The 20,448-nt window shown below is 41.7% G+C and overlaps 1 protein-coding gene across 2 annotated transcripts; it reads right to left on the reverse strand.

The window, feature by feature from the left end:
- Window positions 1–290: 290 nt before the first annotated feature.
- peli1b (pellino E3 ubiquitin protein ligase 1b) lies at window positions 291–18,085 on the reverse strand. 2 transcript variants are annotated; one of them, XM_072436534.1, is made up of 7 exons: window positions 17,740–18,085; window positions 6,909–7,105; window positions 3,673–3,802; window positions 3,071–3,172; window positions 2,789–2,986; window positions 2,520–2,708; window positions 291–1,131 (listed from the first exon to the last, which is right to left on the reverse strand). In XM_072436534.1, exons 2-7 carry the CDS (start codon window positions 6,986–6,988, stop codon window positions 553–555), a joined length of 1,278 nt encoding a protein of 425 aa, XP_072292635.1. In that variant the 5' UTR covers window positions 6,989–7,105; window positions 17,740–18,085; the 3' UTR covers window positions 291–552. The 2 variants fall into 2 exon arrangements, with proteins under 2 accessions (XP_072292635.1, XP_072292634.1); XM_072436533.1 differs by having other exon boundaries at window positions 6,909–7,110.
- Between the last annotated feature and the right edge of the window lie 2,363 nt (window positions 18,086–20,448).

The following is a 20,448-nucleotide window of genomic DNA, read 5'->3' on the forward strand; positions in this document are numbered from 1 at the left end:
TAATGAGAGGAAAGTACAACTGAAGAGTTTACACACAATACAAAGTCACACCCGAATTAGAACAGGGAATAAATACGACATAGGTCTCAGATCAGAGGATACGGAACTGACAAAACATAGAAACATGATCTTCAGACCAATCTCACGCCAGCTCCACAATAAACTGTACTTTCAAATGCTGAAGGTCTGAAGGATAAAGGCTGTTTTCTCGATCATAAATAAACATCAACTCTGAGACATGAACACACATGAACGTTGTAACGCCTGGACGAATGAGGGATTACACCGACACACATGAACGTTGTATGTTTGCTCTGACGTTGTACAGGTGAATACTGTTTAAATGAAACAATTTTATGCAGCAGTGTTCTTGGTTTGGTTTCTGTGTCTCTGGTTTCATGAAAATATAGACATCTTTTCTTGTCATGTGTGAAAAAGCAATACAAAGGTCACTTAAAAATGAGGGACAAAATGTCAGTTTCTCTTACTGCAGAGAGCAGCCTCAGTTAGTGTTAAAGCAGTCCACTGCCTCGTGCTTCTCCCACACTGCCGTTAGTCAAGAGGTCCCTGGAAGATAAGTCTGACAAAGCCTTGCTCTCCACTCAACTGCTGCGCACAGAATGGACAGGCTGCGTGGAAAGTGTGTGTGCCGTGGGGCAGTGGGATCTGACTCCAGAAGGAGGCCGTCTTCTCAGAGCAGACATGGCCGCAGGGGTTAAAGGCGTGAGTGGGTGGGGCAGCATCCACGTAGAAGCCTGCCTCACAGCCCAGCCACAGCGGCACATAAGGACCCTTGGCCCGGCACATGGGGCACTCCCGGAGGCGGCCCTCCCGCCCCTCCCGCTCCTCAAGGTGGCCGCCCCAGTTGTGGTAGCCGTGCACATGGCCGCAATGCAGATAGACCCAGGGCTGCTTCTCATCAGGAGTGTCCTTGCGCCGCATGGATGGAAAGGCCAAAGTGTTGAAGCCCACAGGACACTGTGGACGTGCTGCATTGATCTCTTGTCTTAGTGCCTCCAAGTGTTTGAGTGTGGGAGTGCGTGCCAGTCCTTCAGCTGTTCTCCACAACAGTGTCGCACCACACAAGTCAATAAGGGAACCATCCACCAGCTCCTGGCTTTCCGTCTCAACCTAAAGGGCATAAACACAGGGTTAAGGATCAGTAAGGACCCCTCTCCAGCTCAGCTATTATAAGCCAGTCAGATTCTCTTTAGAAATGGTAGCATACATTGTTCCACACTAGGTGGCAGTGTAACACAGAATTGGATATATAATGTGGGCCAAGCCTTTGGCATAAACTACTGGAAGGAAGGAGCACCGTGGCAATCACAAAATGAAGGCCAGTTTGCAAAATATGTAGTAACTTTAACATGGGTCAATGGGTCAATCAAACATTGCGTTAAATCACTGCACACTGCAGCAGAACAAACCATTTTTCCATAATTTTAATCTCTGCTATTTGTTGATTATATCAACTAAAATCTGATTCTATTAATACAGACATCAATGTATTTCCAGGTGGAGCCAGAAAAATTAAATCATCTCAGGAGACAAGGCCAATTAAGTCTTGCATTATCTGCAACTGCCAGTGTGTGCAGTCAATATAACTGAATAGTCCCATGAAGCTCAATTTGCCATGCATAATTATAACACTCTCCCTCAGTTGAGTATCTAAATTGTCAATCAACTGTAAAAATAAATAGGTTGTGATAGTGTCACATAATCCACACATGGTTCCTCTTAATAGTATAATGTGCAGTGACTGTGAGCCGTGCTGAGAGAGGCAGGTGGGACAAATGATAACAACATGGATTTATTCAGTGGGAAAGACACAGCCTCAGTAAGTGTTCTTCTGACACAGAACCAGCTGTCCAGTGTGCTACAGGTGTGGGCCCCTCTGCCTCTGTCATGTCAGCCTGACTGTGACAAAGAGTTGAGAACCCCGTGCCAGTGTGGCACGGGGTTCTCAACCTTTTTAAGTCAAGACCCACAAAATAACAACCTTTGGCATTTGCACCCCAACATAAAAAAAACTCTGCAAACAATAAAGTGATAATGTAGCCTTGTGTCTAATATTTGATTCAGAGGATATAGATCTACATAACTTTACTTTAGTATGCCAACAAATAATCTACATTCACCATTGCATTTGAGGCGGGGCCAAGCCTTGTTTAAGACTCATATCAATAACATTTCCCCCTCATATCATTTCATGATCCCCATGGGGTCCCTCAGGTTTAGAGCCATTGCTGTAGACAAGGCAATGCTGTATTGACACTTGTGGCTTTTTATCTTAAGAAGCAATGCTGTGGTAATTTAGGCAACCTGGACACTGAATATGATCAGGAATATGCATAATAACAAAATAATAATAATTAAGGTTGGAATAATTGGAAGTGTCTTGCCCAGGGACACAAGAAAAGGCTCAAACTAATAAGTGCAATTGTCTCACTGTGCCACTGAAAGCCAAATAGACTAAGCAAATAGAAAGAAGAACAAAAGAGAAATACTTGTCTCACCATCTTCCCTCGCTGCTGTGCTGAGCGCGTTTCTCGCAGCGTGAAGACATTGCCACAGACAGAGATCTCTCTCCAGACACCAGGCTTTGAGTCCTGGTTAAAGCCATTGCGGGGGTGCATCACTAACACACCATTTGTGGTCAGTCCGTCCATTTGACCGTCTGGTGTCTTCCACTTAGCAGCTTTCTCCTACAAAAAGGAAGCATGGTCTGAGTTTCATGTGGGAGACAAGTAAATAATTGTAAACTCGACATGAATGAAGAACTCACCCCAAGGAAGATGTTCTTGGAGGAGTCGAAGCCCGCAGCATAGATGCGGGCGGTGTAAGGCGGCGTGCGCTGGCACATGATGCGACAGGCGAATCTGGAGATGGTGCTTTGGACTGACTGAGTGTCTGCGTTACTCTGACTGCCCGCGATAGTGTCTGTCACCACGTAGTCTATGGGGCTCTCTGTGGACCGTCCAATCTGAAACACGAAGGCATGAAACAATGAGTGAAATCATAACACATAATAGATAATACAGACACTATTTGAGAACAATGTTGTCACCTGGAACATGTCTGTATTGCTGTCATGTGTATACTCCACCACCACCGTCTGGGCACGAGACAAGGTGTAGGAAATGCTGTGCTGGTCTTTGTTGCTTATGGCCTGAAGAATAAGAGGTTGATTTTGTTAGGGATTATTGTACAAAATCAAATGAAAATGGACAAATTCCCACTGTATCTTTTTACATGTGTTCAATGGCTTACATACAAAAACACACAGGAAGGGTGGAGCTGGTTTCTGTAGTTCTTTGCTTTAACATCTTTTAGGTCAGTTAAGACCACCCAAAGGGCAGAGAGTGAGGGACTATCACTCTTCCCGACCATTTCAATTTTAAGTGGCTTAAGGTTGACTTATGAGCACAAGCGAATATTTCCAGATAATCCATTGAACACAGATGTTGTGAAAAACAGCTATTTTCTTTTTCCTATTCCCTACCTAACACAGACAGAGCGACATTATCTATTGTATCACAAACTAGACAGTAGCTGTAATGTAATCAATTCTACACAACATAAATATGCCAACTGCAGTGAAACCCAAATGTTTTCTGGTCCCTCTGGTTAAATCCTACTGCAGTGTGTGTGATTCGCTGTATGGGTCACCTTGGCTGCTTGTGGGGAGCAGGCAACGTGGACTGTGCTGGGCTTCACTCCGTTTGCTTTGGGTCTTTTACATAGTGCAAAACGACTCTTACGTCTGCCTCTGTCCCCATTCGGCAGTGAGCCATTGTACCTGCAAAGACATGGAAACATAATAGACCGTTATAGGCAGATATACAAGAGAAGGTCATTGTGGAACAGGCCCAGAGTGGTACGTGTGTGAGAACCGATAATATAATAGATCCATGGTGAGAACCCACAAAAGCTCCCACAATACGTTTCTCAAATCTGTTTTACAAAAGCGTGTCGCCATAAACAGAGGGGTCCAAACATACGCTGAGAAAATAAACAGGCACAGAGCTCCATTTAGGCCAATGGAGGCGCAGGGATAAACAGGCGTTTCCTCACACAGAAGGAGGCTCTGTGACGTGTTCAACAGTCACACTGTGATACTTTGTCTCAGAGTGAGTGTTGCTGAATATCCCAGCGCTAACACAAACAATGATGTCTAATCATTGTGCTGCTATATCAGCATGATTACAATCAAAGCCTGCATTTGTTATGTTACAGCCTTATTCCAAAATGTATTAAATTCATTATTTGGCTCAAAATTCAACAAACAATACCCCATAATGACAATGTGAAAGAAGGTTGTTTGAATTCTATGGGAACTTCTATTTAAAAAAAAAAATATTCACAGCTTTTGCTCAATAATGAAGCACCTCTGGCACTAATTACAGCCTCAAGTCTTTTTGACAGTAATACCACAAGCTTGGTACACCTACTTATTGGCAGTTCCCACCATTTGCAGAACCTCGCAGGCTCCATCGGGTTGGATGGTGGGTGTCGGTTCACAGCCATTTTCAGACCTCTCCAGAAATGTTCAATTGGGTTCAAGTCTGTGCTCTGGCTGGACCACTCAAGGACATTCAGAGTTGTCCTGTAGCCACAGATTTTGTGTCTCGTGGTCTGAGAGTCCTTCAGGTGCCTTTTTGCAAACTCCAGGTGGCTGTCATGTGCCGTTTTTTGAGCCTCCTTGTAATGTGATGATGTCAGTGACAAATTGCACAATTCAATACAAACTTGATAAAAAAAAAAAATAATAATAAAAGATTTTAAGTTGGATTATGTTTTATGGGCTGACCCTCTAGAATAAAAGCTTAAATAAAAAAAAATAGCTGTGCCATCATAATGCCACTTCAGATCACACCACACTGAGTCCAGTGTAAAGACGGTGTAATCTGTGAGACCGCCGAGCCGGCAGCTAAATGTTTGTGTTTGCCTGGTGCAGATCTGTGGGGATAAGACGAGCGCTCGGAGGGTTTACGAGTAACCATGGTGAGCGTCAACGTTTGGGACCAGTAACCATGGCAAGAGTGTCGCCATGGTGAAGTTTAGGCCTTATACGGAGAGAAGGCAGAGCAAAGCATTGGAAACAAGTCAAAGGATTGCTGGCAGCACAAAGTAAGGGTCCCATGAGTGCGTGCAAGTGTATACATGTATCCAAGTGTATCTAGTGTGTGTTGTATTAGTCGCTGCTGACCCGAGTGGGGAAAAACCTGGTCAAGGCAGACTCAGGCACCATTTTAATAGTAAGGCAACAAGCAGTGTGCTCCATGCAAACAGTAGTAAAATAATGTTGAGCATACGTCAGTGGCTGACCAACTAATGGCAAGACTATAAAACGTATAAAGACAGGTTGTGTGGATAATTGCTGCAAGATGACTCACTGTAGTTTGCACATAAGTCAGCATCATAAAGGGGAGAACGAGACCAATTGTAGAGGTCTTAACGTTTGTAAAAGTTGCTGTGATATATGAACAAGCTGGATGTCTCCTGAAAGGCTCTAACACACAGACTACAGCCATTAGCACCACTGGGCCACAGTGTAGTGTTTAACATTAGACAAAAGTTAAGTTAACAAAATAATATGCTGTTTGTTGACAGAGATATCCAGCATTCAATTGATGATGACTGATTGCTGCACACAGCACAGTCAAAGCTCTTTCCTTCCTGAAGCACAAGAAGCAGGTCTGAGAGCCAACTACCTACAGTAAGCAAGTCACATTCAGTATATATACAACAGTCTTTAATGGGGTTATAGGAGTCATGTGACCACAATCAAGATCATTCATTTCAAAAGCAGTAGACCTTACAAAAACAATCCAGAAGTCTATGTAAAGAGCCAAGACTACAGAACCTGGGGTTCTCCCGTGTAAAAGCAGTTTTCCAATGAGACATTTCCACGCTCATGTCTCACAGAGCAACTGTGGAACAGTACAGCAAAACAAACTGTGAGTCAGCTGTAGAAGCACCTGAAGAACTGAGAAGTATCACTTGAATGTGTGTGTGTGTGTGCGTGCGTGCGTGTGTGTGTGTTTTGTGTGTGTGTGTGTGTTTTGTGTGTGTGTGTGTTTTGTGCGTGTGTGCGTGTGTGCGTGTGTGTGTGTTTTGTGTGTGTGTGTGTTTTGTGCGTGTGTGCGTGTGTGTGTGTGTGTGTTTTGTGTGTGTGTGTGTGTGCGCGTGTGTGTGGTGTGTGTGTGTGTGTGTGTGTGTGGGTGTGTGTTTTGTGTGTGTGTGTGCGTGCGTGTTTTGTGTGTGTGTGCGTGTGTGTGTTTTGTGTGTGTGTGTGTATGTGTGGGTGTGGGTGTGTGTTTTGTGTGTGTGTGTGTGTGTGTGTGTGGGTGTGTGTTTTGTGTGTGTGTGTGTGTGTGTGTGCGTGTGTGTTTTGTGTGTGTGTGTGTGTGTGTGTGCGTGTGTGTTTTGTGTGTGTGTGTTTGCATGTGTGCATGTGTGTGTATGTGTATGAAAGGAGTCTTCTGGACTTTCCTCACTGGAGTGGGCTGGGGCCGTGAGTGGAATAGGCCTTTGGGGACACCGGTGGTTAAAGGAAGTACTTCTCATGTGAGAGCTGGCTGTTTGGACGACTTCTATGACTTCTATGACTTCTATGACTTCCACACTTCAGGCACAAAGGGGGAGAGTCACCTTCCCAAGTGTACACTGAGACAGCACTCTCATTACGATGGGTTTGCCTTCTTTATCATTGTGGTAAAAGTGGAAACTTATGAGTGGAGTTCAGCTCAAAAAACACCCAAACCACAGCATTTACTCTGAAGCTAATTAACAGTCACTCAAATTTGGTGTGCTACTTATATGCAATTGTCAAAAGGGTTTCCTACAGTAATTCCTTTCTGAAGCTAATGCTCAAATGAACGCTGTGTTCTGAAGCCTCTTACCCGAGCACAAGGAGCTCCCCGTACTTGACTGGCACTTTGGTGGAGGCGGTGGTGGAGATGGTTTCTTCTGGGGAGAACATTGGGCCGGGTGTAGGAGGGATGGAGCAGGAAGAGCAGGAACTGCCACAGGGAAGGGGCCCGGGGGGGAGGAAGAGGGAGAGGGTCAGCTCAGCCTCAGCTCATGCCTCATGCTGGCCCTGCCCTGCAAAGTACCAAAGACATCATTACCACCACATTAGTGACTTTACAGTTATATGCTTCAAACACAGTTTGGACCAATCGAAATGTGAAAAATCCCACACAATACATTTAAGCCAACCAACAAGCACTGAGCCCAGCAGATGGGGTCGCTATTGCCCACCACAAAGGTTTGACAAAGTTTTACCTTGTTTGAAAGCTTGAACTTTTTCGATTATTAAGCGAGCATTCTGCTTTTCTGAAGGTAATGTTTATGATTAAATATGTAATCTATTTTTGCAATAAAATACTATTTAGAAGACTAATATATCAGTCAGGTACTGTATATCAGTCGGGCTTTACTCTAGAGCGGTTCAAGCGACACATTTCTGCCACTCAGAAAATAGTTTCGTCACCATAGTGTTTCATGCATTTATATTGAGAGCACCTCACAGCTCTTTCCACACTTAAAGGTATAATAAACAATCTTGTGATCTCAGTTTAACGGCATTAATTAACACATAGGTTTATATTTAGCAATGGCACCACGACTTCAGCTGACTGGTGTGAGCCGTAAAGTCATGTGACAGGAGTGTTTGTCAATGTGTAACGGAGGAGACGGTTGATGTATTTAGAGCGCGGCTGTATATCACACACAGGTTAAAGGTCAGTATGTCGTGCCGCCCGTGGTCGAGTGGATCGCTCACATGCTTGTCGCGTGGGGCAGGGCCGCATCTTGACTTTGAATCCATATTTTGACAATTTGCTTCATGTTATTCCCCAGTCTCATTCCCATTCACGCTGCACTGGCCTGTCCAAAAGACCAGTAGGTCAGTCAAGTCATGTGAATCAGTTTTATTGGTCAGTTATATTATGGTCATGAATAATAAAAATAATAATAGTTTAAATACATTTTGTTTTTATTTTAACCTTTTATAAAACCTGCAACCTGATTATAGATATGTTTTAAGTAACCAAACTAACATTATTTAAATTAACATTTATTAGATTTAATTTGAAAAACAAAACAAAAAAACAACTCAAATGTTTTTGTTACCGTCTTCTCCATTTATTATCAATTAATGTATTTTTCTGTAACAAATTTTGTATGAAAAGCGCTTTATAAATAAAGTTTGAATTTATTTGATTTTGAAGAGGGAGTTTATTATTAATATTAATATTTTTTTATTGCACTAAAATAAATTTGGGTTTTGAAAACACTTATTATAAAAAGAGGAAATTTCACTCACCTGTTTTATCATACTTTTACAATTATACATTTTTTAACTTTCAGGTTATAATAATGCTGACCGGGCCTGCACCACCTTGCAGTTCACGCAGTCCATTGATGTAGTGTAATAGATGTTTACTTTGAGAAAAGCAGAAGCTCAATAAAACAACTAAATAGGTCATCCTGGGCCACATGTCCGTGTCTGAGTTTATGAGTTAAAATAGCATTGCTTATCATATAATCAATGGAGCTTCTTGTAAGGAAAATCACTTGAACTTCTGTCAGCCTCATAAAAGTCCCCACAAATGCAGCCCTCCCTGTGTGCTGTGTGTGTGTGTGTGTGTGTGTGTGTGCGTGCGTGTTTTGTGTGTGTGTGTGTGTGAGTGTGTGTGAGAGTCTGCTCCTGACTAAGCTCTCGGCCTACGAGACACACAGTTCACAGTGGACTCGTGCCAACTGTTGCTAAGCTCCTGAAAATACACAGGACTGAAACACAATAGATGCCAGGCTCAAAGACGGATCCGGAGAGCGCAGGTCGAGAGCGGGACAGTGTGGCGATGATGACAGCCGCGGGACGACGACGCACTCTGAAAAGTTTACGCCGAGAAGGCACGGACTGAACGCCACACCTGCTGTTCTCCACAGTAGGACAACAGATGAGCGGCAAATGTGCGTGAAATTATACACATGCAAACACGGGCTCCATAGGAACACGGAAACAAGTGAGCGCGCCAGCTGCAGCGTGAAAAAGTAGTTTAACTGTCAAACTGGGGAGAAGAGGACGGTCAAGCGTTTGCCATATGGTACAGTATTTGGGACTCTTCTATGAAATGAAAGCGTACAATTAAAAACACACAAAAGGTGAAGGTTTCAGAACTTAAATACACAAAATAAAGCTGAAACCTGCCAATATCAGAACCAAAAGCATCCAGATTCTGAGAGTTAAATCCAATTTCACTCACTCAGCATGGCGGAGGCTGACCAATAGGAGCAGTGTATTTGAAACATGTCAGTGAGAGCTCAGAGCTGCAATAAAAATCAACAAAAATAACCAAATCCCTTCGTCACATGGATCAGACTAGGACTGCAACGATTAAGTGATTATTCTTTCAATGAATTTATTGGTTGTTTGTATCGCGAAAGACCAGTGAATATGAGATATTTACTAAACTAGACCCCGGTGAAGCTTAAGTGAAGCGCTTGAGGACGTCCTGATGGTGTATATTTACAGACAAAATAGATTTTTCAACAAAGAAAATCTCACAGAATAAACATGTTTTCTTTGTAATTTAATGTAATTATTGGTCTGCCTGCATCATAAAACCTCTTCTCTCAGCACATGGTATGTTTTCGACTCGCTGTATGATTCCTAAAAAATATTTCATCACTAAAAGATGCCATTATTTCAATAATTGACCAGTTGAGTTGGATTGATTAATCGCTTAAGCTCTAGATCAGATCATGCTTAAATGTCTTTAGCCATATCGCTCAGCCCTGTGCATGTAACAGGTTCGCACACCCCTCAGCTTACATGCTAGTACCTGAATTAAATATATAAAAAGTAGGCTATGTATCGACAGTTGACACAGATGTAAGCCTGGTGAATCTGTTCAATGTTTTTCGCTATGAAATGTATTGTCTTTCATAGCTCAAGATTGTCCATCCTGTTCACAATACCGATCAACAAAAAATGACCTACATATTTTCTCATCCATGGAGGGTCAAATGGAGGGTAAAACAAACAAAAACACGTCAGAAGAAGTCAACTTAAGACTGACATGCTGTACTTGTCTGAGAAGGAGCTGCTGCAGGCGTGAAGACTTAACAGTGGCTCGTGTGTCTGTTTTACAATAGCAGCACTAACAATGCTCCACACAAACCATCCTCTTTTTTCTACCACGCTGAAACTGTCTCGTGGGAGTTCAAACCTAATTTCCCGCACAGAACGACCAGAAAAAGAAGCTTATGGATCATTCCTACAACACAAAGGCGCACAATTGTGGTGGTTTTACACGAGACTGAATATGGATAGTAGTAATGACAACTCAAAAAGTACAAATGTAGAAGTTTCAATCGGATAAGAATGCCACTTGTGAGGAAGAGTGTACAATTGCTGATGACACTGTGTGATGTAGATATGAGGTTGAGGTTTAGCTCTCTTGGTCCTTTTTGTGGTCGGTATGATCTCAGCTGGAGTCTTTTATCTCAAAGGTCGTGAAACACCTTGCCGCAAAGTTACAGGACATGAGTCTGCGTTTTATAGCACGATTAGGCCTTTTATCTTTGCCATGTTTGGTGGAAGAGCTTTAAAGCAGCAATTTCCCAGCTAGTTATTGTATCTTGATAGCAACAGTCAACATACTTTGCCCAAAAGTCAGATAAATAATATTTCTAAATGTATCTATCTGAAAAGACACAGTAGAACCACTTTGAATTGAATAATGGAAAGTTGGAATGGAATTTAAAATGAACTTTGCAAGCTAAATAATTACAAACCATAGGGAGCCATAGCAGGACTAAATATTCCAAATATTTCATTTGCAATAAAAGGATTAGAACTTGGACTTGTTAAGTAGCCAGACAATAAGCTCATTCAGCTGATCTAGCGACAGCCACTATAGGTCCTGCCAACAAAAAGCTTTCTTTTCTTCTACTACTAAGTCTCACTTTACAAAACGAGTTTGGCAAATGTACATTAATTGTATAAATGGGATGTTTTTACTTTATACGTAGAGCAAGTGGCATTTCAAATTGGTTGTGATTCAGGCCCACAAATGAACAAATGCGCATGTCAAAGCGCTGCTAATATGTGATCAATCTTCAGTGGTAACAAGAGCTGGGTGTGGGGCGGACTCCGGCTCATCGATACATCAAGCATTTAGCTCAGTGACAAACAGCAGCTGCAGCAGAGAGCGCCGCAGACGGCACACGCACAGCAAAAAGAGTCTGTTCATGCTGATTCTGAAAATACCAACCAACACCAGATAGCATCGGCATGTTATCTAGGGTTGGTTGGTTAAGTCTCCCCACAAATGACATAGATTGGATTGCCTTGATCTGCCTTGATCGTACAGAGCCACAATTTGGATTTTTTTGCAACATAGTAGGTCTTTGATGTTCACCCAGTGTGCCGGGCAACACTTGTGTGCCTTGAGGTAATGTATGTAACACAAATGGATTTATTATAATCATTTTCCATTTTGGAGTGTCTTGGACAAACGTCTCTACCAAAAAAGAGAGCAAAACCAAATTTAAAGAACCAGGTAGTGGCACAGACATTGTTCGTCACATTAGGGGCGGGCAATATGGCAAAACATGTATATCACAATTTTTTTGGAACTGGATCACGACTTTGGTTTTGATCATGGTTCATGCACGAGTTGCTTTAAGAGGGAAATAAAGAAATTTGATTCTTCTGAAAATTCACACGTCACTGTGATTGGATGAGTCCAACTGTCACTCACTTACAGAGGCTTTCCAGGAGGAGAAATGGGGAAAATGGGGAAAAGAATGTTTAGGCAGACAGCTGTATTAATCACCAAAAGAGCAGATCGTCAAAAGGATGAGACGAGAATTCGATTTTGATCACAATATAATCCAGCCCTATTTTATTTCCATACTGATTTGGAAGAGCCAATGATATCTTTTCAACCAAAAAGGTGTGCTACAACTCAATAAGGTTGAAAAACACTGGTTTAGATTATTAAAGTAATCTGCTTCTTGTGAGAGAACACACTTCACTGCGGTTGGTCGTTTGCTCAGGGCATGATGGAGGCTGACCAATAGGAGTGAGTGGAGGAAAATTATGTAATCAACCGCTTCTGTAACGATTGTTGGAGCACAATTCAACAAGAAAAACATTCTGAAAGTAGTTCAAAAAAGTGAATCATGTGGTCGACTCCAATAGGTCGGTGTTGGTTTCAAGAATGATTTTTGAGGCATGATTTTTGAGGCAAAAACAAAAAAAACTTAAATAATTCATAAAGCCATAGGCCACGTGGACACAGCATTCGCACAACAGTCGGCTGCAGTGTCTTTGTTGAGCTTTTCCAAATGGTGACTAAACAGAGACATAATGCATCACATCATCGGGACGTTTTATAGAAGCGTGAGGAGGCCGGGCCTGACCATAAACCTCAACTTTACCAGTGGAGCTCATTTAAAACACGCTTATATCTTAACTGCACTCAATAAAAAGGCTAGACACGTGTTAACCCTGCAAATTATGGTCAAGTTCTTCCGTTGGAGAGTGTGGGAGGTGCGCGTACATCTGGCCATTCAAATGCACATGGAGACTTGTACTTGTATTCACATAAGTTGGAGTGAGCTCATTTATGAATGCACCGGGGGCTCGGAGTAATGGTAACAGCATGTGCCAAGAAACTGATTCATAAAGCACCACCGATAATTCTTTCTTATGATATAAAGATGATGATTTGTAATTCTACTGCCCACATCAACTCAAAATGCATAAGTCAATATGGCTCTGTAATGGATATCATTGTCATACAAGAGGAAACAGTAAAGAATTTAATTTTGCATTGACATTGTCAGAAAAAAGGAGTGATTTCAGTGGAGACTGAGGCCAAACAAAAGATGACCTATCGGGCAACATATTCGGAAAGGTCAGTTTACTTTAGTGAAAAGGGAAATGATAAGATCAAACCAATTCAATACGTCAGAAGGTGAAGTACAAGGACGGGCAGTGTACAATACATTAATTCATGTTTTCTTACTGAAGGTTTTGACTTTGATCCTGTGAAAAGATTCACACATTGTTGGACTAAAGACTGGTCAGTGGGCAGCAGACTCTAAAGACATTTACAGTCAGTGTGTGTCAATGGACAGGAAGTCCCAATTCCCTTCCCACTCACACAGGTTTACTTGTGCTGCTCCACGCTCCCTGGAGGGGCCGTGTGCACCGTGCGTCTCAGTAACATGTAACACAGATCCATGTGGTCAAACAGGAGGGATGGGCACAAGAATCTGGAGTCTGCTTTACAGAGTCCTCTCTAAAATAAAAGGAAAAGGATTTTTCAGAGCTTTTCAATTGTAAAAGAGGTACGTCCAGTTGACCACTGTTCATTTTCGTTCCTTTGTGTGCTTAAACCACAAATGTAATCCCGTTAATTGATTTGAAAACTTTAAATTTAATTATGTATGGACAAATACAGTTGGAGGGAATCCACATTGTGGTGACTTAGCAATCTATAGTCCACACAAGCAAGCAGCATTAGCATGCCTGACTAAAGCGTCTGCGCTGAAATGAAAGCTCAAATGTACAGTAAGTATACTCCGGCCAAAGCCTGGGCTGAGGCAGAAACAGGGGCGGCTGGTAACAAGGGTGATTATGATAATCCACCTGGCCCAGAGCCAGACACTTGCCTTGCGGAAGAGTTGCCACAACAATACTCACACTTGTCAGCTATAAACAGTAAGGCCTGAAATATGTGGAGCAGGTCAGCCAGTGGACCAGGGCATTAGAAACACGATGAGGAATGTAAACCTGAAGAGAACTGTTGACAGCAGATGAGGGCATCACACGGGCCCTCTGTATCACCACCAACTTCAACTCATGACTCATCTCAGAGCGCAGCAACACTACAAACAAATGTCCAAGTCATTTGACCCAGATCAAGTGTAAACATTCCACATTTACAAGTTACAAATACCTGAATTTGATAACATGAAATATCCTTCCTGCCAGAAGCGCCATGGTTGCTGATTACTAAGCTAAACACGCCTCACAGTAAAAAGGTCACAGGTCCCATCTCGGGACCAGTGGGACTGCACATTTGTGCAGACTTTGCATGTTTCCTGTGGGCCATCCAGATCCAAACAAATGCTCTTCTCTGTACTCTTGACCAAAATCCTGGCTTCAGATCTGGCCCTGCACTGCATTCAGCCTGCACTGCTTCTGAGAGCTTCTCAGAGGCTCTGGCTGAAGGCGGGGTCAAACAAACACTGAGCAGAGAAAAATATTAAGGACACAGCACATGTTTGTTTCCTTTGTGTCAGCCACATCGCTGTAGTCTTGTTTCTTAATTAATTAATTAATTAATAATTGCTTTACAATTTGGAATAAACGTCAATGAGGGGCAGATTCTGAGCATTGGAAGAGGAGCCAACAGGTTTCCCTGAAAGCCTCACTCAGACAGGGACAGATAAGACGAGAAACAGGACGAGCACAGCTCCAGTTACATCCTCATGAATGATTCAGAGGCACCAGCACAGACCAGTGCATCAGACCACAGCAGGACTACAGTGCACGCACGCACGCACGCAAGTTTGAGCAGGGAATATATTTTAAAGACTTTTAATGTCAGTTTTTGTGATTCTGAGCATAAAGACCGTGTGCGTTTCACAAAGGAGTCCCAGGACGGTCGGAAAATAAAGCAGGAAAGACAATCAGACACAAATCACTATCAGAGGAGGTGTATAAACAAGAGGCCTGGACATGAATGAATGAGCATGAGTAACTATGGAAAATAATATAATTGCTGTCAAGGAGGTATATTTTCAACATTTTTCCAAGAGACAGACAGAATATCATGAACTGCTGAATGAATGCTGGATCTAAACAACACGATCCCATGGAAACAGGATATGTTTCCAAAGAACACAGCCTTTCACATTTTACTGCCCAATTTCATCTCGCAGCTCAAACACTGTTAAAGGAGAACGTGTTGTGAAGATGTGAACAAAATGTCCAGGAAACCACAAAGATAGTATCAATGAAAAACAAGAAGCCTAAATGTTCTGTCTGCTTTTGATCACCGAGCTAAACCAAAACACTTTGAACAAAGAACATAATACAATAAAGTCTGGCGGTAATGCAACACTTGGATGCCAACTGCCATAAAACAACAACAACAACAACAACAACAACTCAGCACATCTTATGACATCATTATCAAGTGTTTTTCCCCGGGATATAAAACTTGCTATTCATGAATTTGTCCAGTCAACCATTACAGTTATAACTTGCTAATTCATTACAGTAACGTCCCCAGAAAATCTCAATGTTTATTTCTACTTGTAGTATTATTGGTAGGAATATTGGGGGAAATAAGCAGTTGTGTCAATATTTTCACAATTATCACTTTAATCAAATGGATATAGATCATAACAAATGCTAAATAGAAAATGTCATCACATTTTAAGGCCGACAACAGCTCGCGGAAGACGTTGGAAAAAAGGCAGGCGGTTTTATAGCCCTGGGTCTCTGTTCTCTTCATACCTCAGAGAAACAGTCGAAACGTGCCCACTGTCTGACCCACTTTTCATCTCAGACGTAATCTCCTAAAACTTGAGCCTGTTCAGTGGCGCAGGAAGCAGAGTGCCAGGCTGTGCAAAGGGCAGATCGGCTGTGCCCACGTTACACTGGGCAAAAGCACTGAGGGCACATGCACAGGCCGAGCGAGGGCAGGCTTCATCTGGACCGCACACTGGGACACTTTATTTCTTATTAAATAGATATGGCCATTTTAAATTCGGTTTGAGCAGTCCTTCCCACAGCAGTGTCAAGATTTGGTTTTAATCAATACTTGTTATTATTCGGGTCACAATGTAATTATAGTAGAGTATAGTAATAGAAAGAAGTAAATTTGGAACATTTTAGAGGCAGAATTAGTCCATTTCAGTTCAATCTGAATGTAACGTGCCTTCTTTCTGTCACTTCGTTTTACTTTCTCGTATAGAAAACTTGCTGGTTGCATACTTGAGGAATGTGATGTATTAAGACAGTGTGAATGAGAGATTATTAAGGATTTCACTGTTGTTTGGTCATGAATAATCATTCAATTGTGACATTTCTTCTCGCAATATTCGTAACACTAATATTAATTATTGTGACATCCCTACATAGCAGCATACACACAGCATATTCTGGTATATACTGAACTGCAAATATGTGATATTAGTAATGATGCAACAACGTGATATTAAATGTATTAGATTCATCAAAGAAGGAGAAGAGTTAAGAGACTTTGATTTGATTGGTCAGTGGCTCAATTGTACAATAAAAGTAATTAAAAAAAAACTCCAGCAACAGTTGATAAAATAGTAATAAATATAAATCAAAATATGTACCTAGATTTTGGTATAAAAATGAACAAATGCAAGATTTAAAAAATGACAGGTGAGCTTCCCATTGTTCCAGACTGTGTGTCGACAGCATTCCCAAATAAACAAACTATAGTAAAAATGTTACTGTCCCTGATCAACAGAAAACACATGCAGAGGCCTTGTGTTCCCAGTCTCTGGGTAACTAAGGATACAAGCACCACTTATGGGCCTCCATGAAGTCATCAGAGCTGCTTCTGCACTCGCTGTCTGACACCAACGGCTCCAGTTTCACTCTGAAACTGAGACCGGACCAGAGCCCACAACACACAGGCAACACACGCGCTCATGTGCAACTCTACACACAATTATAAATGTATTCTTTCTTTGATTTTAAAGCTAAATTTGTTTATTTCTTTCGAAATATTTCCTGATTTCCTATTTGAGTTGTAGCGTGAAATGGGGAAAGAGGGTTGAGACATTTGGCAAATGGTCCAGGCCGAGAAGAGAACCCATCAGCAGATATGTGCAACACATTAAGCCACTACACCACCAGCAAGAACATAATTGTTTAAAATGCAACTGTTTTCCGTGCAACTATTATTAGTATTGGAGAGACACAAGCTTCTAAGATACAACACATTTGTTTTCAAATGTACAGCAGATACGAACACTGACCATGTGTGAAGCATTCAAAGGTTTGTGTGAATCTCCAGCAGATTGACACTATTGTAATAGCGACACATGTACAGTTTGAGATAAGAGACTTAGGCCTATTCTTTTGCAACACAAGAAGAAACATCTAAGAGATTTAGATCAGCCACTGAGCCTATCACATCACCACTTACCCGAGCCGCCTGACAGAGGAGAGTCTGGGTGAGAGTAGGGCGAGCATCAGATGACACATACGATGAAGAATGGGACAACACAGACATGCCATTAACAAATCATATGCATTTGTCCAAACCCTTCACTTTCTCACACAGCTCCCCTGAGACTGTGGCAAAGCAGACACAATCAAGTCTCACACTGCTCTGAAGATGCTCTGTGTGGGCTTAACACCACTACCACTGCACGTCTGTTAAATGCATGGATGAGGGGCGTTATTGAAGTCAGAAAGCTGATATAAATGTCTGTGTCAGGTTAATTCAAGACAAAATAACAGCTCCGTGCACAAAGGAAATTGCTCGAGTGATGTCTCGTTACAACAAGTTCACAAAAGCCCAATAGATTAAAGCAGGTGCGGGTGCAAACGTAACGGTGCTGGTCAGTTTCAATGATTTTAACTTGAACCCATTGTAAGTGAGCGCAGACATTATTATTGATTATTAAAGAAACGTGTGTATGATGTGTACTTACCGCGAACAGATTGGCGGGATCCTTATTCCCTGGTCTCTGGTGTGGTCAGTGTCTTGTGTTGGCCTTTCTCCGAACTTGCTGGGGCTAGTAGCAGGCTAGCTAACAATTTACCCGGCACAAAAAGAGATGTTTGTCTTTAATTTGTCCGCTGCGATCTGTCTGACCATTAAAAAAAACAAAGGCGTGCCACGTAAATAGAGAGAACATGTGAAGGTTGCGCAGTGTGGCTTTCTTTCCTTGTTATTGTAAGTTGTAAATTGTCCCCTCTCAGAAAATATGTCTGAATGTAAAATGACAGTGTCCGTGGTGCGCGATCCTTTGTTGTGAGCATCTCAACGTAAACACTGAGCCGAGCCGAGCGTACGCTGAGGGCGGGGCCTCACTCAGAAAAAACACGCTGACGCCGTCGAAAGGCATTGTGGGACATGAAGTCCAATTGTGGAGTTCGGCATGAAATTCAGGCTAATTACTATTCACAAAACTGAAGAAGACATACCAACATCGTTATTTTGACCCAGGTCTAATAAAAAAAACACAATCATATTCATATAGAGCTGGCTAAAGGATTTAATCTTGTATTTGCCTTAGTTTACGCAACAGATGAAACATTCATGTTCTGTTGTCATTTTCCTTGCATTATCTTGCATGAATTCTGTTTTGCTGATTTGCCTTTAGACCAAATTTTATTCAAATGAATAACTTCTAGGCATATGTGATTTTGTATGTTTGAACTGGGTGGATTAAGGTCTGCCAGGAAATAGGCCTGCAGTTTTGTCTTTGCACAAGTCATACAAATTATTTAAATAGGTCTAAAATATATTACACATTATGCATTGCATCTGCAATACCTCTCTGAAGAACACTATGTGCATGAATGTTCAAGACCGTTTTGCAATAAGACCCTGAAACTTCTTAAGGGTCATTTGCACAGTACCACATATAAATTACATAATCCTGCACTCATTTTAATCTGTGTTTAACCCTGCTGTTTACATCGCTATGGTTACAGCACCAACCCCACTCCTGGACGTTTCCGTGCTGGAAGTTACAGACACACCTTCCTTTGATTCTTCGGGTGAAATGCTGCTCTGGCCAGTTCTCTCTTGATGGATGTTTTGACATATGCTTCTCTTTCCAAGAGCCAATGGGCTGCAGTTCTCAGTCAAGCGTCAGGAAATTATGAAAAATGGAGCAGTGAGGCCAACACTTGGACCCTGTAGTCTGACTAAACCCCCAGGCATAATGTGCCTTTTAAAAGCCCTGACAATCTGTAAGTGAATACAAATATTCTTTGAAGGTTATTCCTAAATGTATGTAACAAATCAGACACATTTAGGTCTTAATATTATGGTTATTGGCATTATGACCAACATTTACAAATCAAACACTGAAAACATTTTTGAAGGCTGCTAATTAAATCGAGCTTTTGTGTTCTGCAAAAAGGGCGTCAAACTAAAGATGTCTTTTCCCTCTAGAAAAGGCAGCAGACTTATTTGCACATTTGCAGATATTTTAGTCTCTGCTGTTGAATAAGTGAGTTGGATCACTGCAATGGCCCTGGGGCTGTGATGTTGACCCTGGTCAAATCTATGACACATTTAAGGGCAGTGTGTTCTCAGGGAGACTGTTCTTGTGTGTTGTTGTTGTGTGATAAGGCCCAAACATAGCAACAGCTGGAGTGTGCAGAAGTCAAGACGGCAGCGCAGAGCAGTGTGTGACAAGATTATGTGATAGAAACATGCTGTGCTCATGTGTAGCCAAATATTAAATAACTCTACTGTCCCGTGCGTGAGGGCCGAGCCTAGCTGTGTTGTCATGCTGCCATGGTGACAGTAACCATGCGCAGAATAATGTTTACAGAATGTTTAGCATATCACAAACCAGGCACACTGTCCAACCAGACCAGATGAATTACATGAAGGGGTGTGTTGTCTTCAAGCTGACACATAAAATCTTGCCATTGTTTGGTCTTGTTTATCCTCATTATATAAAAATAAGCTGACCCACACATGACCAGATTCATTGTTGAAAAGTTCATCTCCCTCAATTTGCTTCATAACATCTCCCAGCAACACAAAATACACAAAACAAATATACAGGCTGATCTTTTAAGTTTTACAAGCTTTATACTCCTTATTTCCTCTAAGATTGACTAATGCTGTTAATCATCTGAATTCATTTTCAGCAGCTCTGAACAATATGATGTGCAGAAAAGCACAGCGATAGAAAGATTTTATTGCTCATGCAGTGGCTGAAGATTAAGAAGGTCCTGTTCTTTTTAAACTCAGAGTAATCCAGTTTCCTCAATCAACTGAGAGGGGAAAAAACTCTAGGTGCTTATTTTTTGGAAAACAAAATGCAAAATTTCTAAACAACTATTATTTACATAATCACATAATGGGAAATGTAATGTATGACCAAATGTAGACCAGAATAATTCAGTTTATTTTACCTAAATTAAATATATTGTGTTTTTGTGGCCATCATTGAGTCACACCCATCTTATAAATGATCATTTCCATACACATTGTCCCGTGAGGCTCTTGTTGGGCATCAGTGTGTGTAATTGCATAGTCATTGGCTATAATGAGGAAGAGTTTGTTCTGCACTGCTGTAATTGGCTGTGGAGAGACAGTCAGACGCTCATTTCACTAAACAGTTTTAATAGTAGGTTGTCAGAGAAGTGCATATTTACAACATTTCATATCT

The sequence above is a fragment of the Eucyclogobius newberryi genome, unplaced genomic scaffold, assembly GCF_026437365.1.
Source record: "Eucyclogobius newberryi isolate DKJ021-1_F unplaced genomic scaffold, fEucNew1.0.hap1 SCAF_8, whole genome shotgun sequence".
In the NCBI taxonomy this organism is placed as follows: domain Eukaryota; kingdom Metazoa; phylum Chordata; class Actinopteri; order Gobiiformes; family Gobiidae; genus Eucyclogobius; species Eucyclogobius newberryi.

Coding starts and splice junctions, on each gene's coding strand:
- peli1b (XM_072436534.1), bottom strand. CDS start 6,988: ATGTTCTCCCCAGAAGAAACCATCTCCACCACCGCCTCCACCAAAGTG. Junction 3,803..6,908: donor GGGGAGCTCCTTGTGCTCGG/GTAAGAGGCTTC, acceptor ATGTCTTTGCAG/GTACAATGGCTCACTGCCGA. Junction 2,709..2,788: donor CCAAGAACATCTTCCTTGGG/GTGAGTTCTTCA, acceptor TCCTTTTTGTAG/GAGAAAGCTGCTAAGTGGAA.